Raw genomic sequence first — 19,422 nt, 5'->3', positions numbered from 1 at the left:
TCTCATCTCACAGGAGGAGCATTCCACTGTCTGAACTACCATCCTGCCCACACTGAACTAAGGACCAAGGATTTACAGACAATACATTAAAGAAAAGCTTACCCGTGCCTTCTCTCTGAAGCCTTTGAGTTTTGTATTCACCTTGCCTGTTCTTGCAGAAACCCGACTATTCTAACACTGGGTGCCCCCTTTTCACTAGCTCAAATAAAACTCACTCCAGTGAGTCCTGTTCTGCTCAAATGGCTTTTGCCCCTGCAATGCCACTTTTTCATTCACTAATTCAAATAATACTTCATTGTGGCCAGGATTTCAAACTTTTGACCCCAATTTGACCTGTCAGTGGACGAACTGTTAGGGAATAGTGACCACAAGTTTTAAGATAGCTATAGGGAAGGATAAATTGAACTCAATTGACTGTTTTTAAGATTACAAAGGAGACTAAAAGGTTTTAAGTTTTTTCCTTTATAATCTTAAAAACAGCAGCTCAAAAGGTTAGCACTGCATTGTTTTGCAAAGGACAGGTCTATATTAATGTCAAACAACCTTCAGAGAAAAGCACATTTTTATTACTGAGAACACAAAATACATTTCTCACATTTTATTCCATCGCCAAATTAATCCAATTCCTTCTTTCTAATAATGCATCATATAAAAGATGGAAAACAAAACCACTTATTTACAGATCTGGCAATGGAGCTATGAGTTTGAATGTGTTATCAAGAGACATTAATTTCACCTCAGCATAACTAGATCATGAATTTACCAGAAATGGCTGCAGAAACAAAGCAAAATAATGTAAAATATCAAAGTTTCAGTAACAAAGATCAATAGGAAAATATTAATTTTAAACTCTTAGTACATGTGTTCTTAAAGCAATCGAACAGTTTTCCCAGTTACAGTCAGGAAATCTTCATCTGCCAAAGCTTGCAGTGCCTCTTCAAACATATCCTTGGTAATAGCCTTAAAAAATTAAAACTCCAATTAGAATTTACATACACAGAAATTAAAAAATTTTCAGTGCAAATATGTGGTTTAATACACATAGACAGATGTAACGTTCAGATCAGAGCAACAAGTAATTTGCTTTCTGCAACATTAGCATTTGCTGTCCTATGACAGGACCTATCCCAATTCTATTCCCCGGTTATACACAATTTCAGATACTTGGGACAGGAAACATTAAAGTTGGAGAGCATTTTAACTCTGATAATGGTTAAATTCAAAATATAATCACAGTTTTAAAAAGGAAATAAATAGCATGCATGTGTACATATGCAATTCTTCTATGCAATTTACAATATTAAAAGAAAACACATAGTACAGGCTTAATAAATGATTATCCTTACATTGGTAATGACAGGCAATTGGAGAATTCTAAAAAAAAGTGTCATTATCTTGTTCCAAGAGAACAAATGTAGGCCTGGCAAAGACAAGCCAGGAAGTTTAACCCCAATGCTGGATGAAGCTTTAGAAACAATAATCAAGGGAAAAAAAAATAAAGGATCTGTTAATGGAAGCCAGCCAGAATTTATAAAAACAGGCTGTTTGACAAACCATGTGCTTTATAGAAAAGGTGCCACAGGAATAAAGAATGAAGGCGATGTGACTGATGTGGAACACATGGATTTTCATTAAGTGCCAGATAAACTCATCAACAAGACTGAAACACGTGGAATAAAACCGGCAGTAGGAACATGGAACAAATAGCATAAAGTGGTTATCTTTCAAGTTGAAAAGTAGTCATTAGTGATCTTCTGGGTTCAGTACTCAGATTTCCACTTTCACAGATATGTGCTTTAAAAAGTGGATAACTTTTACAGTTCACAGACAAAAATCTTGATAATATAGAGAATTATGATAATGGTGGACTTCAGGATACATAGGTAGGCTGTACAATTTTCAGAAAGGTGGCAATTGAAACATAATGCAGGTACATAATTATTGATATTTAAGTAGAAACTTTAAGGAAAGGCACAATAGTACGGAAGAAATAATCCTGAGGAGCACGCACAGAACTCTGGGGAACATGCGTATAAAGGCTGAAAGGCAAGTTGGGAAAATGGTTTAAAATGCAAATAGCATCAAAGTATTCAGAAACAAGAAACATAAAGTACTAAATATAGTAGTTACAATGAACTCAGATTTGGGGCATGAATAGTGGCCTGCATCAAAATTTTGAACAGAAAAGAGGTGGTCAGAAATAGTTTATTAATAGTGATTTCAGAATTGAGATACTTATGTTAGAGAGAAAGGTTAGAGAATCTAGTATTGTTCATTTTAAAGCAGAGGCAAACGAGAGGAAATATGATACAGCAGTTCAAAATAATGAGTTGAAAGAGAATAGATAAATTCTTCCCAATGGTGGAAAGGTTCAGAATGAGAAGACACAGACTTATGAATGGCAAGAGAACCAAAGGCAGCACAAGCCATTTTTTGTTTTAAAAACAAAAAGGCAAACGTTTAGAATTTGGAGGCAGGTTCAAATCATGGACTTCAAATGGAAATCAAAATTGCAGGGTTATTGTTAGTTAGACACAGTGCAGAATAGGCCCTTCCCGCCCCTTGGAGCTGCACTGCCCAGCAACCTCCAATTTAACCCTTGCCTAATAATGGGACAATTTACATTGACCAACTAACCTACTAACTGGCACATCCTTAGACTGTGGGAAGGAAACTGGTGGACCCAGAGGAAACCCACACATTCCATGGACAGAACGTACAGACTCCTTACAGATGATGCTGGAATTGGACTCCAAATGCCCTGAGCTGTAAAAGCGTCATGCTAACCGCTGCACTACCGTGGTGCCTGTCTTGTAGGAAAAGTAAGGAAGTGGAACTAACTCTTGCAGAAGGTTGTGCAGACTCAAAATGCCTCTTCAGTGCTTTGCCATTCTATGATCCTATTTTTTAAAAAATCATAGTAGAAACAAGAATTCATCTGCTGTGGATGTTAATATGCATCCTAGTTCCACCATTACCATAATGGGTGAAATAGTATCATTGCAACTGAGCACAAACAGAACAGAATGGAAAGACTCCCGTCTTACGCTCGTCATTCCAAAATTGCAAAACTTTTCCACTCAAGATCAAAGTAACTTACAGTATCAGATTGACTTCTTAGATCATCAAAAAGTTGTTGGTATCTCATGGCGAGAGTTTTGCCTTTGGATTGTATGAGCTTCTTCAAGGCTTGAGCCAGCTCCTCCTTCCGCTTACGAGCAGTAGCACTCATTCCTGAAATAAATTAAATTCCTCATTAAGTGCAGTGTACTAGACTGATCCTTTGAAGCTAGATTCTGTATTGCACCACATAGGCAAGCTAATTACTACGATGAGCACGGTAAATCTACATAAAGGATACAGAGAATGTAAAATAATCAGGCGTTCAGAAACCATTTTATATTTGTATCAATGCATTGGAAAAATCAATCTCACACTGAGACACAGATCAGAATCAAGCTTAACACCACTGACATGTTGTGAAATTTGTTTTGCGTCGGCAGGAATTGTTATACTTAATAATAAACTATAAATTACAATAAGAAATACATAAAAATGTTAAATAAGTAGGGCAAAAAAGAGCATAAAAGTGAGGTAGTGTACATGGGTTCACTGTCCATTCAGAAAATATGTCCTCAATCCAGTGGAGACAGTGGAGAGCTGACTGAGTTTACAGCTTTGTGTTGCTTTTTCCAATCCTGCGCAGTAGCCCCTCCATACCAGATAGTGATGCTATGAGTTAAAATGGTTCATCTGTAGAAATCTGCAAGTCTTTGGTGATATACCAATTCTCCTCAAACTCCTAATGAAATATAATGGCTCTTATACTTTGCATCAATATGCTGGGCCCAGGATAGGTCTTCAGAGATGTCGATTCCCAGGAACTTGAAACTGCTCATCCTTTCCACCTCTAAACCTGCAATAAGGACCAGTGTGTGTTCTCTCAACTTCCCTTTCCTGAAGTCCACCTATCAATTCCTTGGTCTTACTGACACTGAGTGTAAGATTGTTGTTGTGACACCAATCAACCAGCTGATCTTTATCACTCCATATGTCTCCCTGTCACCATCTGAAATTCTGCCAGCGATAGCTGTGTCATCGGCTGCCTAGCCACATAGTCATGGGTGTAGGGAGTAAAGCACTCTACAGAGGCTGGAAATATTGAGCAACACACAAAAAGCTGCTAGCGGACTCAACAAATCAGGTAGCATTAATGGAGGGCCACGAAAAGTCAACTGTTCAGGCCAAAACTCATCAGAACTCAATTGTCTCGGCTACATGTTAAAATTTCTAATATAGAATTATCTTACTAGACACAACACCCACAATGAAAACAATATTCTTTTAACACATTACCTGTAGTAAGAATAGATATATCTACAATTCCAGTCCTTGGATCAGTTGCAGACTGTTTCAAAGCTTCACGGTGAAGACGTTTTGCCTCTTCTACATCTATGTTTTCAACCTTTTCGGAGAAGCGCACCTTAGCGTAAGCTTCTGCCAGACGTATCAATGACTCCAGTTGTCGAGGATATGCCGATACCATGCCCCTTCCACTGCCAATTTTCCTCATGTCTACATATGCCTTTACCACAAGGGAGAACACAAAAATTGATTAAGGTGTGGCATTGTGACTGGGGAAAATATTACATCAAAAAGAGAGTTCACACCTCAATAAGCGCTTGACTGGCCTCTTCACTCAGCCTAGGATGGACATAAGTACGGGCATAGGCAATATAGTCCCTGAGCACTGCCATATCCAAGTATTCTTCTTCCATTTCTTCTTCACTTTGATAATAAAGTGAAACCAAGTGGTGGGCAAGACGTCGATCATAAGCCTCGTCTTGTGGATCCAACATAAGGAAGATCAAATCAAACCTATAAAAATAATGAACAAATTTGTATTACTTGTGCAGAATAAGATGTTATTATTCTAGGAGTTTTGGAAACATTCGAGATAAAGATACGTCATATCTTGACTGAGCGAGTTTGTGAATAGATTACATTACCTAGATAAGAGTGTATGTGGAAGCTGGATGTTTTCGATAGTTGTCTTTTTGGGGTTCCACTGTGATTCCACTGGGTTTGCAGCTGCCAGGATAGATGTTCGGGCATTCAGCTGACAGATTATTCCGGCCTAAAATACATAACGTTATGGGCTTCATTATTCAAACAGCTATCAAATTTTACCTCAAAAGTTCAAATAAATAGATAGATAGATAGATTTACTTTATTAATCCCGAGGGAAATTTATTAATCCCAAGGCAAATAAAGCACAAATGCAGTTAAATTAGAAGATATGATGGTTTCTTTAATCATTTTGGAACTAAAGGACATTTACTATCATTTTTGGTTCAGAGAAAGAAATAATAGGATTTATGACAGCAGCATCTGATTTGTGCATTTATAGTGTTTCTAGATGTTTTACGTATTGAAAAAATGCTGGACTGTCAGGTCTTCTTTAGAAGCTAACTCCGTTCATATATTTTCTATTATTTCTCTTCTCAGATCCTCAATTCCTTTATCTTTAAGTAATTTAACTGATAATTTTGTAGTTAAACACACTTTGAGGATTTGGGTACAATTTAGAAAATATTTTGGTTTATTGAGTGTTTCCACTTTCCAGTCCCATTTTTTCTAAATTTTTTTTTAAACCTTCTATGTCTGATGTAGTTTATAAAGAGTGGAATAGATTGGGTATTAAACGTTTTCAGGATTTGTTTGTTGGAGATGGTCTCTCTTCATTTGAACAACTGTCAGTTAAGTATAGCCTATCGAGAACGCATTTTTTTTTCTCGATATTTTCAGATTAGAGACTTTTTGCGTTCTCAAATACATACATTTCCTATAAGTCCAGATAAAAATTTACTTGATATAATTTTTAATTTGAAACCCTTCCATAATGCATCTATATCTAATATTTATGGTATGTTTAAAAATGCAAACACGAGGAAATCTGCAGATGCTGGAAATTCAAGCAACACACACAAAATGCTGGTGGAACGCAGCAGGCCAGGCAGCATCTATAGGAAGAGGGACAGTCGATGTTCTGGGCCGAGACCCTTTGTCAGGACTGACGAAGGGTCTCGGCCCGAAACGTCGACTGTACCTCTTCCTATAGAGGCTGCCTGATTTATGGTATGTTGTTGGGAATGAGAAATATTCCTCTAGATAAAAATTAAAAAATTTTTGGGAACAAGATTTACAGATTTCAATTTCTGAGGACACTTGGAATGATATTTTTGAATTGGTTAATACATCATCGTTATGTGCCCGTCATTCCCTTCTACAATTTAAACTGGTTCATAGAGCCCATATGTCTAAAGATAAGCTGTCTCGTTTTTATTCTGATATATCTCCCTATTGTGACAGATGTAATAATGGAGAAGCTTCACTAATCCATATGTTTTGGACTTGTCTGAGTCTTGAAAAATATTGGAAGGAAGTATTTCAAACCTTTTCGGTGTTTTTTTTTAAAAAGTAAATTTCAAACCTAATCCTTTGACTGTCTTATCTGGTGTTGTTGGAGGAAATGACATTATTTTGGAGACACATGATCTGCATATTTTGGCCTTTATTTCTCTTATAGCCAGGAAGGCATTGTTGCTTAAGTGGAAGGATGCCACTCCACCTACTCGTACTCATTGGCTAAATGATGTTATGTCTTGCTTAAATTTAGAGAAGATTCGCTGTTCAATTTCTGAACCTAGACAAGATTTTTTAACATTTTGGAGACCTTTTTTTGAATTATTTTCAAAATCTTTGATTTGCTATTAAGCACAGATGTTGGCTAATAATGTTATACTATATGTTAAGGATTTTTTCCTTTTCTATTTTTTTAACCAAACAGCTGTTTTTTTTCCCCGGTAGTGCGTTTAGATTTTTTGTATAATAAAATCTCTTTTCAATATTATGGTTGAATTAAATGTATATGGATATGGGGTAATTACACTTCATCTGTGATTTCAATATATTGTAATCGATATATATTATATATCCTACTGTACTCTATTCTCTTATGTAAGAAATTAATAAAAATATTGAAAAAGAAAGAAAGAAAAAACGCTGGAAGCCTTCTAACAACAACCCCTACCTTAGCAATGGAAAGAGTTTGTTGCTCCATAACTTCATGCATCACAGACCTTGTGCTATCGTTCATTTTGTCAAACTCATCAATGCAACAGATGCCATTGTCACTAAGAACAAGAGCACCAGTCTGCAAGACCAGCTGTCTTGTCTCTGGATCTTTTGTCACGTAAGCAGTCAGACCTACAGCACTGGAACCTTTACCAGATGTGTACTGGCCTCTGGGTACCAGGTTGTACACATACTGGAGCAACTGAGATTTGCTGGTACCAGGGTCACCACATAAAAGGATGTTGATCTCAGCACGGAAATTGCCACGGCCAGTGAGACTGAAGTCTTTGCGGGTCCCACCAAACAACTGTAACAAAATACCCTGGCAGAAAATAAAAGGAAACATAATCAACTGGTATATTTATCATGGTTACATATTGCTGCTTGCAAGGAAATGCTGCACAATTAATTACCAGCCTTTTGATCTTTATTACTGAACTTCCTTTGTTCTTATCATTTTTCAAGATTAAAGATCACCCACAAGAATGTTTTGTTTTATTAACCCCGAGGCAAAGCTATAGCGCTCACTGATGATCTAGAAATGCCCTCAGCAACTTGGTGATCACTAGGGTCTGAACAATTTCTTAAAAAAAAAGTTATTATGTAACACTAGTTCAGAAGGGTGGGAAGAGATTTAAAAATAAAGTCACTATTACCCAAAAACCATATTCCCTCAGTAATGCCAAACTTTTAAGCAGTAAACCAGGAAGCATAAAAAAGTCAAAATCCTTTGTAAAATGCTTAAATCAGATTAGCCAAGTGCTAAATTAAGACTTAAAACAGACAAAATTAAGGTAGAAGCTAAAATGCCACATATGTTAAAATACATTAAATTTTAAATATCTATGAAATATGAAGTAGTATCATAGGAAAGGCAGATTATAATGCTGAAGAAAGTACAAACAGGCAATGTGCAGTGAACAGATGATAGGGAAAAATTGTAGTCAACAGGATGAGCAGCAATGTAAACGATGAAAAAAATTCAAAAAGGGCGAATACAGGACTGAAGCTGTGATATTTAACTGTGTGCAGTATACAGAGTAAGGTAGATGAATTTGTAGCAGTGGCAGGTAGAATGTTGCAGGCATCACTTAATCATGGCTGAAAGAAGATTGTAGCTGGGAGGTTAATATGCAAGGATAAGCAGGAAAACAGAGAGGGTGGCATTGCTCAAATCATTAGAAAGAGGTGACACAGGGTCAGAAGGTATTGAATTAAGTGTGGATCGAGCTAAGGGTAAAAAGACCCTGAAGGGAGTTTTATACTGAAAGATGACAGAACTGTGGCTAACAAGTCAAAGGTAACATAAAAATGAAAGAGAGCATAAAATGGAGCAAAAATTACTGGAAAGCTAGAGGATTGGGAGACTTTTAACAACCAATAGAAAACAACTACAAGTCACTAAGGTAAAGATGGAACATGAAAATAAGCTTGCTCATAATATTGAAGAGGATAACCAAAGTTTCTTCAGATACATAAAGTGTAAAGGAGGTGAGAGTGGATATCCGATCGCTGGAAGGTTCTTTGGAAAATGGAAAATCTGAAGGTAGGTGTCATCTAGACCAGGGTTCTGAAAGAAGTGGCAGAAGAGATTCTGGAAACATTAATGATCTTTCAAGAATCACTAGATTCTGGAATAGTTCCAGAAGACTAGAAAATTATAAATGTCACTCCAGTCTTCAACGGAGATAGGAAGAAGAAACTATAGGCAGCTAGTTTGACTTCAGTGGTTGGGAAGGTGTTGGAGTTGATTATTAGGGATGAGGTCTCAGGGTACTTGGAGGCACATGATAAAATAGGCTGTAGTCAACATAGTTTCCTCAAGGGAAAATGTTGCCTGACAAATCTGTTGGAATTCTTTGAAGAATCAACAAACAGGATGGACAAAGGGAAATTGGTTGATGTGTTGTATTTGGATTTTCAGAAGGCCTTTGACAAGGTGTCACACACGAGACTACTTACAAGCTATGAACGCATGGTATTACAGGAAAAATGCTAGCATGGATAAAGCAGTGGCTGATTGGCAGGACACAAAGGGTGGGAATAAGGGAGCCTATTCTTGTTGGTTGCCAGTGACTTGTGATGTTCCACAGGGGTCTGTGTTGGAACCTATTCTTTATACATTATATGTTAATGGTTTGGATGGCTTTGTGGCAAAGTTTGCAGACAGGTCGGGGATAGGTGGAAAGGCAGGTAGTTTTGAGGAAGTAGAGGCTACAGAAGGACTTAAACAGATTAGGAGAATAGGTAAAGAAATGGCAGATGGAATAGTGTTGGGAAGTGTATGAAGTGCAAGGATGTAATATTGAAACTTTATAAAGCACTGGTGAGGCCACAGTTGGAGTACTGTGAGCAGTTTTGGGCCCCCTTATCTAGAAAGAATTTGCTGAAACTGGAAAGAGTTCAAAGGAAGTTCATGATAATGATTCCAGGATTGAATGGCTTGTCATATGAAGAGCATTTGACGGCTCAGGGCCTGCATTTACTAGAATTCAGAGAATGACGGATGACCTCACTGAAACCTATCAAATGGTGGAAGGCCTTGATAGAGTGGATGTGGAGATGTTTCCTATGGTGGAAGAGTCTAAGACCAGAGGACACAGCCTCAGAATAGAAGACAGGTAAAGAATACAACAGGATCATAGATCAGTTGCAGATATGGGCAGAGAAATGGTAGATGGAGATTAACCTGGTCAAATGTGAAGTGTTGCACCTTTAGAGGTCAAATGTAAATACACGGTTAAGGGCTTAGCAATACTGTTAAGGGTCTTTATAAGTTGAGGCACTGAGTTCAAAAGTCAGGAAGTTATGTTGCAGCTTTATAAATCTCTAGTTAGTCAGCATCAGGGGTATTGCATATAGTTTTGCTTGCCCCATTATAGGGAGACTATCAAGGCTTTGGAGAGGGTGCAGAAGAGTTTACCAGAATACTGTCTAGATTAGATAGCATGTGTTATAACCAGAGGTTGAACAAACTAGGGTTGTTTTCTCTGGAGCAGCAGAGGATGAGGGGAGATCTGATAGCGGTTTATAAGATTGTGAGTGAAATAGATAGTAGACACACGGTATCTTTTTCCCAGGGTTCAAATATCTGATACCAGCCGGGATGCATTAAAGGTGAGGCAAGAGAAGGAGTTCCACAGGAGATGAGCAGCAAATGTTTTTTTCTAAATTAAAAAACACAGAGTGATGGTGCTTGGAATGTGCTGCCCATTGGTGGTAGAGGCAGATATAGTAAGGAATTTTAAGAGGCATTTAGACAGGCAAATGAATGTGAGGAAAATAAAAGGATATAGACATTGTGTAAGCAAAAGGTTTCAGTTTAGTTGGCCATTTGATTGTTACATTTAATTGGTTCAGCAGAACATTGAGGGCTGCAGGGCCTGTTCCTGTGTTGTACTGTTCTGTGTTCTGATTTGCATATAAACATTTGTGATATTTCATACGGATGTTGTTTTCTAGGAATGCTTTTTACCTTTTTGATATCCTCATGCTCATAAATACTGGGTGCTAGTGCAGCAGAAAGTCGTTCATAAATATCAGGTTTCTTAGACAGTTCTTTGAGCATCTCCACACGCTGCTCAGTAAAGAGTTTCTGCTCCTTGTCATCATCAAGGCCATGAAGTCGTTTTTCATCAGTTTTGTGAAAGTGAATGACATCAATGTGAGTTTTGTACACAGATTTCACATTGCTTGCTCGTGGATTTACTCGAATTGGAACAGCTCTGTAGATGCCTAGCCAGAAAAGACAGAAATCTTTCACTTCCTTACAACTCACTCATGTTTCAAAAAGCAGATTGCAGAAATTTAAGGCATTGATTTTAGAAACCTACCTACTTCAAATAAAACAAAAACATAACGCACACGTCAACATCTTACAAGCGTAGCACTTACCCGTGACGTTTACACGGTCACCAGGCTGTACTTTATCCACCAAGTCATTGTGAGCAAATAGAATAACTGTATGTGGGGTCTGCCCTGCAGGCATATCTTCAGGTGACTCTTGTAATTTAACCTGAAAAAATGTTACAAAGTTAAAGATCGATTAGCCAATACCTCTGCAATTTCATGTGAACAGCATGACTGTATCTCAGATAAAAGCAGTCGGTGAATTCAAATTAGAGCAGTATACTTCAATATTTTTTCCAAAATAAGAATCTTTAGTATTGCTTGTAACCTATGTTCATCAAATTTTTGATAGATTGATTTCAAAATTGTTTCATCTCCTACTTTTAAACTTGTTTTTACTTCACCATCATAGACTCTCTGCCTTTTATGTAAAGTTATGTAGCGGTTCGCAGCTTCTCAGTCAGTAATTTTCTCAAGAACGGTCAATTTTGGGAAACTTCTACAACATGACAATCATGAAATAATTTCATTGCTCACAGTGAAGCACAGGGGAAGCTGGCAACTCAAGTATTTCTGCATATCCAGCGAAATCATGCTGAATCTGGCTCAAAGCCATTTTCCCTCAAAACTGTACTAATCCGACAGAAAAATGTCGGAGAATCTTGCCTGGCCTCTAGATCTTGCAAGATGTTGGGTGGTAGGCGGTGGACTTCAGAGACAAGTAGACTTCAGGTACCTACTACTTTGTCCCCAGAAAGTGACAGGATTTACAGGCCGATATCCTACACAATGTTGAGGAGTAGCAGTTCAGAAAGATGAGAAAGATGCTGGAAATCTTGAGTAACACACACACAAAATGCTCGCGGAATTCAGTCTCCGCCTGAAACTTTGACTGTTTATTCCCCTTCATAGCTGCTGCCTGACTTGCTGAATTCAGGTATTTTGTGTGAGAAGCAGCTCACGACACTGCTGAAGGCCAGTGAGAGAACTGGCATTTCCATTGTTTGATAAACCAAGGACTCATAGCTGTCAGGGATTTACTCTAATGCAAATTGCCAAACATCAGTCTCTGATTCAGCTCACTGTGTAAACCAGTGCAATGCATTAACACTACATTAAATATTATTGTTTGTTAAAGCAGCTCATTGTGATAAAGTGATGAATCTATCTTTTTCCTCTCCAGTTATTCAACAATTCCTTAAAGCCTACCGAGAAATACTTGCCATAAACTTACCATCTGCTTGTCTGAGAACAATGAACGGTTATGGATTAGAGCCATGCTGTGTGTGGTGTTACAGTTCCTGCAAACAGATGGCTCAGCAATTCGACCGCGGTCAACTTCCACTCTCGTGCTGAAAGCACATACTTGACAACTGAAGAACGCCTCCTGCATTTCAGGTATCAATTGTGAGCATCGGATCACCATGCCACTGACTGTGATCAACTGATCAATATCTATAAAGGAAGAGGAGAAATAACTTTAAGAACAAACAAGCATGACTTACAAGACAGTGATAGACCTTGCATTATAAGCCATTTATCATTAATATGCCGGTCAAAATACTTACTCCAACTAAAACAAGCTTCCATTAGTCTAGTAATACTACCCTACCTTCTGGATTTAGACTTCTCATGTTTTTGGTTTTCAAAGCATTGAATGGTCGAACTTGGATCTGATGCTCCAGTATCGAGTCAGGAAAACGGTCAAAAAAGAGCTCATTGACAGCCATATCAAAAGTGGGAATCACTTCCTATATACAATTAAGAGAAAGGATTTATTTTTTAAGGCACTGGTTAATTTTTTTTTTAAAATACACTTCTATCTTCTTTCAAAGCTGGTCATTATGAAACAATTATTTGAGTACAACAACATCCATTACCTGTGGATAACAAATCAGCTGCCTGTAGAGTTCAGGGTCAAATCCCCTCAAGTGAGAAGAGTTCACATTTAGGAATGGCTCTCCTACCACATTCATCTGCAATCAAAGCACAGTTAAGTTCACTTCAGCCCTGAAATGCTTCCACATGAGAAGAATATTGAAAGAACAGGCAAGATCAAGCTATACATTACCTCCTCAAGACGTTGCATGTAAAGTGGCTCATTGAGGTCTAGACCTGCAACATCTTCTTGAGCAGAAGGGTCAATAAAACGTTGAAGGAACCTCTGAAGATAGAATAAATTACTTGCTTTTAGTAAACATTACAGAAATCATTCCCCCTCCCCAAAAAGAAAAAAAAGAACAAAACTTTAACTTGTAAACTGAGAATTGTTGGTTACCTGAAATTTTTCTTTGCATGCAGCCACATTGACATCTGTTCCCCAGATAACCAGCTTTTGTCCAAGGGATTGCTCACTGGTCACATCATCATCCGCTGAAGGCTGAAGAGATCAGAATCAGAGCATTACTACTGGCAACAACCACCACAAAAATCAGAAAGTTGTTATTAAACACCTATCCATTTCAAGTCAGTCTTGGAAGGAAATAAATTTGCTGACCTTCTGCTGCCTAAACTATGTGTCCCCAAAAGAACACATATGTGGCCAGTTCATAACTGATGTTGAGATGTAGATCAGGGGCAATAAATTGACAATAAATAGACAACGATGCAAAAAAAAAATCACAAAGAAGATAAAAACTAACAAAAATAAACCGGGCTACAATAAAACTATCATGAAGCCTAGATAAGCTACATAAATTTATAATTAAATACTCACTTGTTCAGCGTGCAAATCAACCTGGCGGGCCTTGCGCGCCGAACCAAGATCAGGACGCTGGCGTATAGGTGTGCCACGAACACCGCTACGAGGTGTACCTTCCACTCTAGAGCTGGGAGTGCCATAGGTCAGAGGAGAACTTACGTCAAATTCACTGGCAGCTGCAAGGCAAAATATTTTGGCTATTCATCTCAACAAAGGAAAATGTGCCTGAACAGAATATTTGAGAGACTCAAGAACATTCTGGTGAAGTGCTAACAACTTTGTGGCAGCTGCTCCAAAGACGACAAATAATTCCAGCATGTTAAAAACGTTTAGCTCCAAGAAACTCAAGCTAAGGTAAAACAAAAATAGGTTGGTGCGATGACTCTCAAACTAATCCTGCCACCTCAGAAGTAACACAAGATCATTCTAGTAGTAAATTAAATATGGCTGTGTATATCAGCACAGTTCACGTGATCTTCTATTTCAGGGCATTTAGCAAAAAGGCAAAATATGCACTGCTGCGGTTGTGTTACCCTGCTGTCGATGCATGAGTTACTAAAGAGTTGTCTTTAAATTAAAAAAAAACAGCAAACCTGAGTGGCGTGACCGTGCTGGGCTTGATAGGAAGGAGGACTCCTGCACAGGCGGGCTCAGGACATCTGCTACTGGAGAAGTTGGCATTGGCTGTAGCTCCCCAGTGGAGGTGGAATCGTCAACTCGCTGCCTTTGAGGCGGGGACTGTAATCCATCACTGCGAGCTGAGAGATACAGGCATATCATCAGCAACATGCCAATCACATTTTCAGTGATGTGCGTTTTATAAATACAACTAAAGACAAATTCTGGCCTCACATGGACATCAAGCACAAAATTACAGGGACTTTTCCCCGATGCCCAAGAATGTGGAAACCTGCCTCAGTGACCATCAACTACATCCACTATGGTGAAGTCCTGAGAGGATGGTTATGAAATACTGATTCCTGCCTAAGAAGCAACTTGGATCTACCGTAATTTGCCCACCATCACAACAGGCCAACAGCAGATGCCATTTCATTGGCTCTTCACTCAACCCTGGAACATCTGGATAGTGGAAATGCATACATCAAGATAATATTCATTAACTACAGCTCTGCATTTCAGACAATCTGTCTTGGGATTAGCACATTAAGTGCTGTGGCAGCACCTCTGCTTTCTTGGAAGTTTGCGAAGATTCGGCACGTCATCCGAAAGTTTGACAAACCTCTATACATGCACAGTGGAGAGTATACTGACTGGTTGCATCACTGCTTGATGTGGAAATACGCCCAACCATCAGGCTCTTGAACCAGAAGGGTTAATCTCACTCACTGATTCCACTACCTACGGGCTCACTTTCAAGGATTCTACAACTCATGTTCTCGGCATTATTTATACACTTATTATTTTGTGTTTTTTTTTTGCATTTGCACGTTTTGTTGTCTTGTATAATCAGTTGTTTGTCCGTCTTTGTTGTGTGCAGTTTTGATTTTCTTGTGGGCATTCACAATAAATACTAAGAAACACAATAGAATCAATCTCAGGGTAGTATATGGTGACATAAACATTCAATGATAATAAAGTTTACTTTGACTTTGCATGGAATCATTGATAGCAAAGCAAAAAATAGTTCTGGAATTGTAGGCTAATCATCTGAGTTCCATTTCAAAGCAGTCCCACAGGGCAATGCCCAGCTGGTTTCACCAATGACCTTCCCTCCGTAAGGCCTGAAGTAAAAATGCTTCCCTTGGTTTAATTCACAACTTTAGATAATAAAGCAATCCATGCCTGCTTACAGTGAAACCTAACGAATACCCAATCTTGCGAACCTCAGTGACAAAAAAAAGCGCAAACATCACACTAAATGCCAACATTCCCAATATCAAAATCCTGGAGAACTAAATCAGCAATATGCAAACTATGCTTGCAATATGTCAAAAAAAAGGATTAAAAAAATAAATAACCCCTAACTCCCAAAGAACATCAGAAGAGGACCTTCTATGAGTACAACTTCAACAACATTCATGATTATCCACAAAGCAAATTATTCACTTCAAACTGACCTAAGCTTTCTATGAACAGCATACCTCGACCACCTCACACCAATTTGAAGCTTTGCAGAAATTTGCTAAAGGTTTTCCAATGGTGATAACTTCTAAATTTACAATCTTGTTGACAAAAGCAGTCGAAGGCAGCAAGTCGATGGGAACACCACCACTCGCAAGTTCCCTTCCAAGTCACACAAAATCGTGACTTGGAAGTACTTTGCTACGTTTTTACTGTCAATGTATTAACAGCATTATGGGGACCAAGTTCATAGAAAGAATATAATGATTTGGGATCGATGTAGTTGATGGCCTTACATTCTGGGAGACACAAGATGAACAGCACATCACAATTATAACTGAAACTTGTATTATATGTGCAAAAAATCTTGGTTAAACACACTGAAACATTGAGGTATATTATCTAAATTTTGCATAAGAGACAACCTGTCTGCATTTTCCAATCGTGTCTAGCATGCTTCGGGTTAACTGTAAACCAGCTGCTACCCATCCAGCCATGTCATTAGGTGAACACTGAGCTGAGCCTCAATGTTTTATTTGGGGGAAGAAAATAAAGGCTCTGGACTCATCTGTTCCATGTGAATTCAAGTTTCATCCTCTACATTGGAAAGAAAGTTCAACAATGTTGATGTTTAGAAGCACGTTTTGAAATACTACCACAGCCTTTGAACATACTATCGTTAAATTTCTTAAAATGTTAGAGCTGTCAATTATGAAAAACTGCAGCAAATCCTACATCCATCTCCATGATGAATACTTGAATGGAAGGCGATCAATGGTTTCACGCCGAAGTGGGAAGGAAGATGGAACAAAGTACAGCTGGATATTTAACTCATGAACTCCCGGAGTTATTAAAAATAGAACCCTAAGGGTCACATCTAATAAACCAATAATCATTTGTGGAGCAATAACTTTATAAAGAGAATGCATTCCGTAACTCAGTGGATCAGAATTTGCAAAAGTTTCAATAACCTCTGTAGCATATAGATGAAAGAACAGTAAGACATACGTGTGGAAGGATTACTGCCTCTTCCACACTTGTTTCCTTTACGACTCGGTGTGGAGGTTGGGGATGACATCTTTAGCACTAGGATGAGAGAAAAAGCATTCAAACCCATCTATCGAATTTTAACATGGAACAAGGTCAAAATACCCGTGTCGCTTCAGTGACAACCGCAATAATTTTTCTGCTTTTAAGTCCATCCATTCCTCTTGCTAATATGGAAAGCAAGTAAAACTGTACCTACTAGAATCTGAAATAAAAACAGAAATGTTGGAAGAACTCAGCCGGTCTGTGGAAAGAGAAACCTGTCACCGTTTCACGTTGAATACGCTTTATTATCTGTTCCGGTGGCCGAGATAGAATAGGGGGAAAACACTTATTTGAAGGAAAAAGTTGATTTGATAGGGGCTTTCTAAATTGCTAAACTACGATGAACAAAATATTAATGGGTTAAACATAAGCTTCGCTATTCACTTGAGGGCATAAAATGAGTAAATCGTACAGTATCCGCAATGTTCAACATGAGGAATTGCAACACTTCAAAATGTTTAAAGCCAACATTATTAAACCAAAATTTCTTCGATACATACGTAACTTTCACTTTTTCTTTTATAAAGTGTGTTGGAAACTATTTTAGAGTCCAAGAAATAAAACTGAAGATTTATCAATCTATTGCTCTGAAAAAAAAACAATAAATGTACCAACCTTCTATTTAAATAGAATAATCAATGCTTTCAACTTCAACTTAATTACTCTCATCAATACAAACATGACATAACGACAAATAGCGCAATAGAATACTATTCACTTAGTTTTACAGTTCAGAATCTTTTACCTTGTAAGTTTCTGCCACTGTCTAGTTTTCGCGCGGAATCGATCAGCTGACCTCGAGTTCGCGCGCTTTTCTACCCAATCAGCACCCCAGCTCTTAGATATCGGAATAAACTATTTTAAGCGGAAGAGAAATCGCATCGTGAATTGCATTTGTCGTATTAGTCACATTCTCAAAAGTTGATTTAATTGGAATTGTAATCCTGGTAGAATATTAAAAAAAGACTGCGTGTCTTCATGAGAAACTGGGGGTAGAAACAATACTGTTCAGCATTGAGTGTGATGTTCCCAGCTCCCCCTCTCTAGCGGCGTGAAACTGGTAGAACTGGAAGGCGGACGGTGAAAGTTGCAGCGCGGTGTCTTACTGGGAGGGAGAATGGCTGCGGCAGCGGATGGAGCCCAGCGGCAGCTGCTCAAGTTGTACAGTCTGCTGGCAGACAAGGACAGCAAAAACGCGTCTGTGGAATCCCACAATGTTATCACCAACCTCAGCCACGACTTTCTGGATACCAGTAATGAAAGCAGGCTGGGTGCGTATATGCATTACATAGTCATACTTTATTGATCCCGGGGGAAATTGGTTAAATTAAGATAGTTTATTAGTGAAGCGACAGTTTCATTTGTGTGTTTCTTTCATCCCAGTTCCTGGGATTACTCATTGTAGAAAAACCAGCTCTCCGAGGAAGTCTCATTAACGATAAACCAGAAAATTAAACGCGTCGTTCCCGATCTCCCAAGTTGTCATCCAAGTGAAATCTTTGGAAAGGCCGCAATATAATTGCACTTCCGGCAACAGGAGACGGCACTAGGCACAAGTAATAGTTCTGTAGCCGTAGATTGCAGAACAATAATTAGACTCTAGGATTTTAAAGCTGCAGTCCAAAATCGGGGGAAAAGCTCCGAAAACGATAGACACGATTGAGTATAAGGACTATTAAAAACAGAAGCAAATCACCAATTTTGCAGACCGCATTTAGTAGAATTCATAGATACTGTGTCTGCAGAAGAAATATAAGCTTCATTCGCTTGAAGATTATTTTTCCCAAATTGGTCTATTAAAATAGTGACTGAGCGCTTAATTTTATAGTATGCAAAATAAGTTTAAACTTGCTGATCTCGGTATTTTTAAAATGTGGCCTAATTTAAAAAAATTACTAATACTTTGAATTTTACTTGTATGGAGTATGGATATAACTGGCAATGTTCACATTTAATGACCATTGTTAAAACTCTGAAACAAAGAACGAGTTCACACGACTTATAAATCTGGTTAAGGATGACAGACATTAGTGAACTAAATGAGTGTTTTCTTTTATATAACAATTGTTTATCTTTGTTGTTACTGTTGTGGAATCTAGTTTTTGTCCTCAATTGAATTGAATTGACTTTATTATTGAATTGAATTTACTTACATCCTTTGTATACATGAGTAAAAATCTTTATGTTACATCTCCGTCTAAATGTGCAATTATAGTAATGTATAATAAATATTATTTACAACAGTTTAGTCAATATAACATAGAAATGCAGCTGTGTCAGCATAAATTAAGCAATCTGATGGCCTGGTGGAAGAAGCTGTCCCGGAGCCTGTTGGTCCTGGCTTTTATGCTACGGTACTGTTTCCCGGATGGTAGCAGCTGGAACAGTTTGTGGTTGGGGTGACTCAGGTCTCCAGTGGTCCTTCGGACCCTTTTTACACACCTGTCTTTGTAAATGACCTGAATAGTGGGAAGTTCACATCTACAGATGCGCTGGCTGTCCGCACCACTCTCTGCAGAGACCTGTGATTGAGGGAAGTACAGTTCCCGTACAAGGCGGTG

At 38.3% G+C, this 19,422-nt stretch overlaps 2 protein-coding genes across 6 annotated transcripts in view; one reads left to right on the top strand and one right to left on the bottom strand.

Annotated features, from left to right (window-relative positions):
- Nucleotides 1-556: 556 nt before the first annotated feature.
- Nucleotides 557-17,712, bottom strand: mcm4 (minichromosome maintenance complex component 4). Of its 3 annotated transcripts, none has more exons than XM_063041692.1 (17): nt 17,607-17,681; nt 16,778-16,855; nt 14,281-14,445; nt 13,703-13,863; nt 13,265-13,366; nt 13,058-13,150; nt 12,867-12,962; nt 12,599-12,737; nt 12,221-12,441; nt 11,032-11,152; nt 10,613-10,872; nt 7,094-7,459; nt 5,010-5,137; nt 4,671-4,878; nt 4,357-4,585; nt 3,101-3,234; nt 557-960 (listed from the first exon to the last, which is right to left on the bottom strand). In XM_063041692.1, the coding sequence occupies exons 2-17, from the start codon at nt 16,845-16,847 to the stop codon at nt 868-870; spliced, it is 2,586 nt and encodes an 861-aa protein (XP_062897762.1). In that variant the 5' UTR covers nt 16,848-16,855; nt 17,607-17,681; the 3' UTR covers nt 557-867. The 3 variants fall into 3 exon arrangements, with proteins under 3 accessions (XP_062897762.1, XP_062897771.1, XP_062897778.1); XM_063041701.1 differs by lacking the exon at nt 17,607-17,681 and adding an exon at nt 17,477-17,592; XM_063041708.1 differs by lacking the exon at nt 16,778-16,855 and having other exon boundaries at nt 17,607-17,712.
- A 266-nt stretch (nt 17,713-17,978) lies between these two features.
- The window catches only part of prkdc (protein kinase, DNA-activated, catalytic subunit), a 303,035-nt gene continuing 301,591 nt past the window's right edge, over nt 17,979-19,422 (top strand). For all 3 annotated transcript variants that reach the window (XR_010019774.1, XM_063063262.1, XM_063063255.1), the window contains exon 1: nt 17,979-18,132. Coding sequence is in view for 2 of the 3 variants with exons in the window: in XM_063063262.1 (XP_062919332.1) it covers nt 17,979-18,132 (154 nt within the window). In the remaining variant the exon portion in view is untranslated. The remainder of the gene's footprint in view (nt 18,133-19,422) is intronic.

Source organism: Mobula hypostoma, chromosome 1 (assembly GCF_963921235.1).
Source record: "Mobula hypostoma chromosome 1, sMobHyp1.1, whole genome shotgun sequence".
Classification (NCBI taxonomy): Eukaryota; Metazoa; Chordata; class Chondrichthyes; order Myliobatiformes; family Myliobatidae; genus Mobula; species Mobula hypostoma.
This window is presented reverse-complemented; position numbering and strand designations above follow the sequence as displayed.

Coding starts and splice junctions, on each gene's coding strand:
- mcm4 (XM_063041692.1), bottom strand. CDS start 16,847: ATGTCATCCCCAACCTCCACACCGAGTCGTAAAGGAAACAAGTGTGGA. Junction 13,367..13,702: donor TTGATTTGCACGCTGAACAA/GTGAGTATTTAA, acceptor TGATCTCTTCAG/CCTTCAGCGGATGATGATGT. Junction 12,963..13,057: donor ACATGCAACGTCTTGAGGAG/GTAATGTATAGC, acceptor CTTTGATTGCAG/ATGAATGTGGTAGGAGAGCC.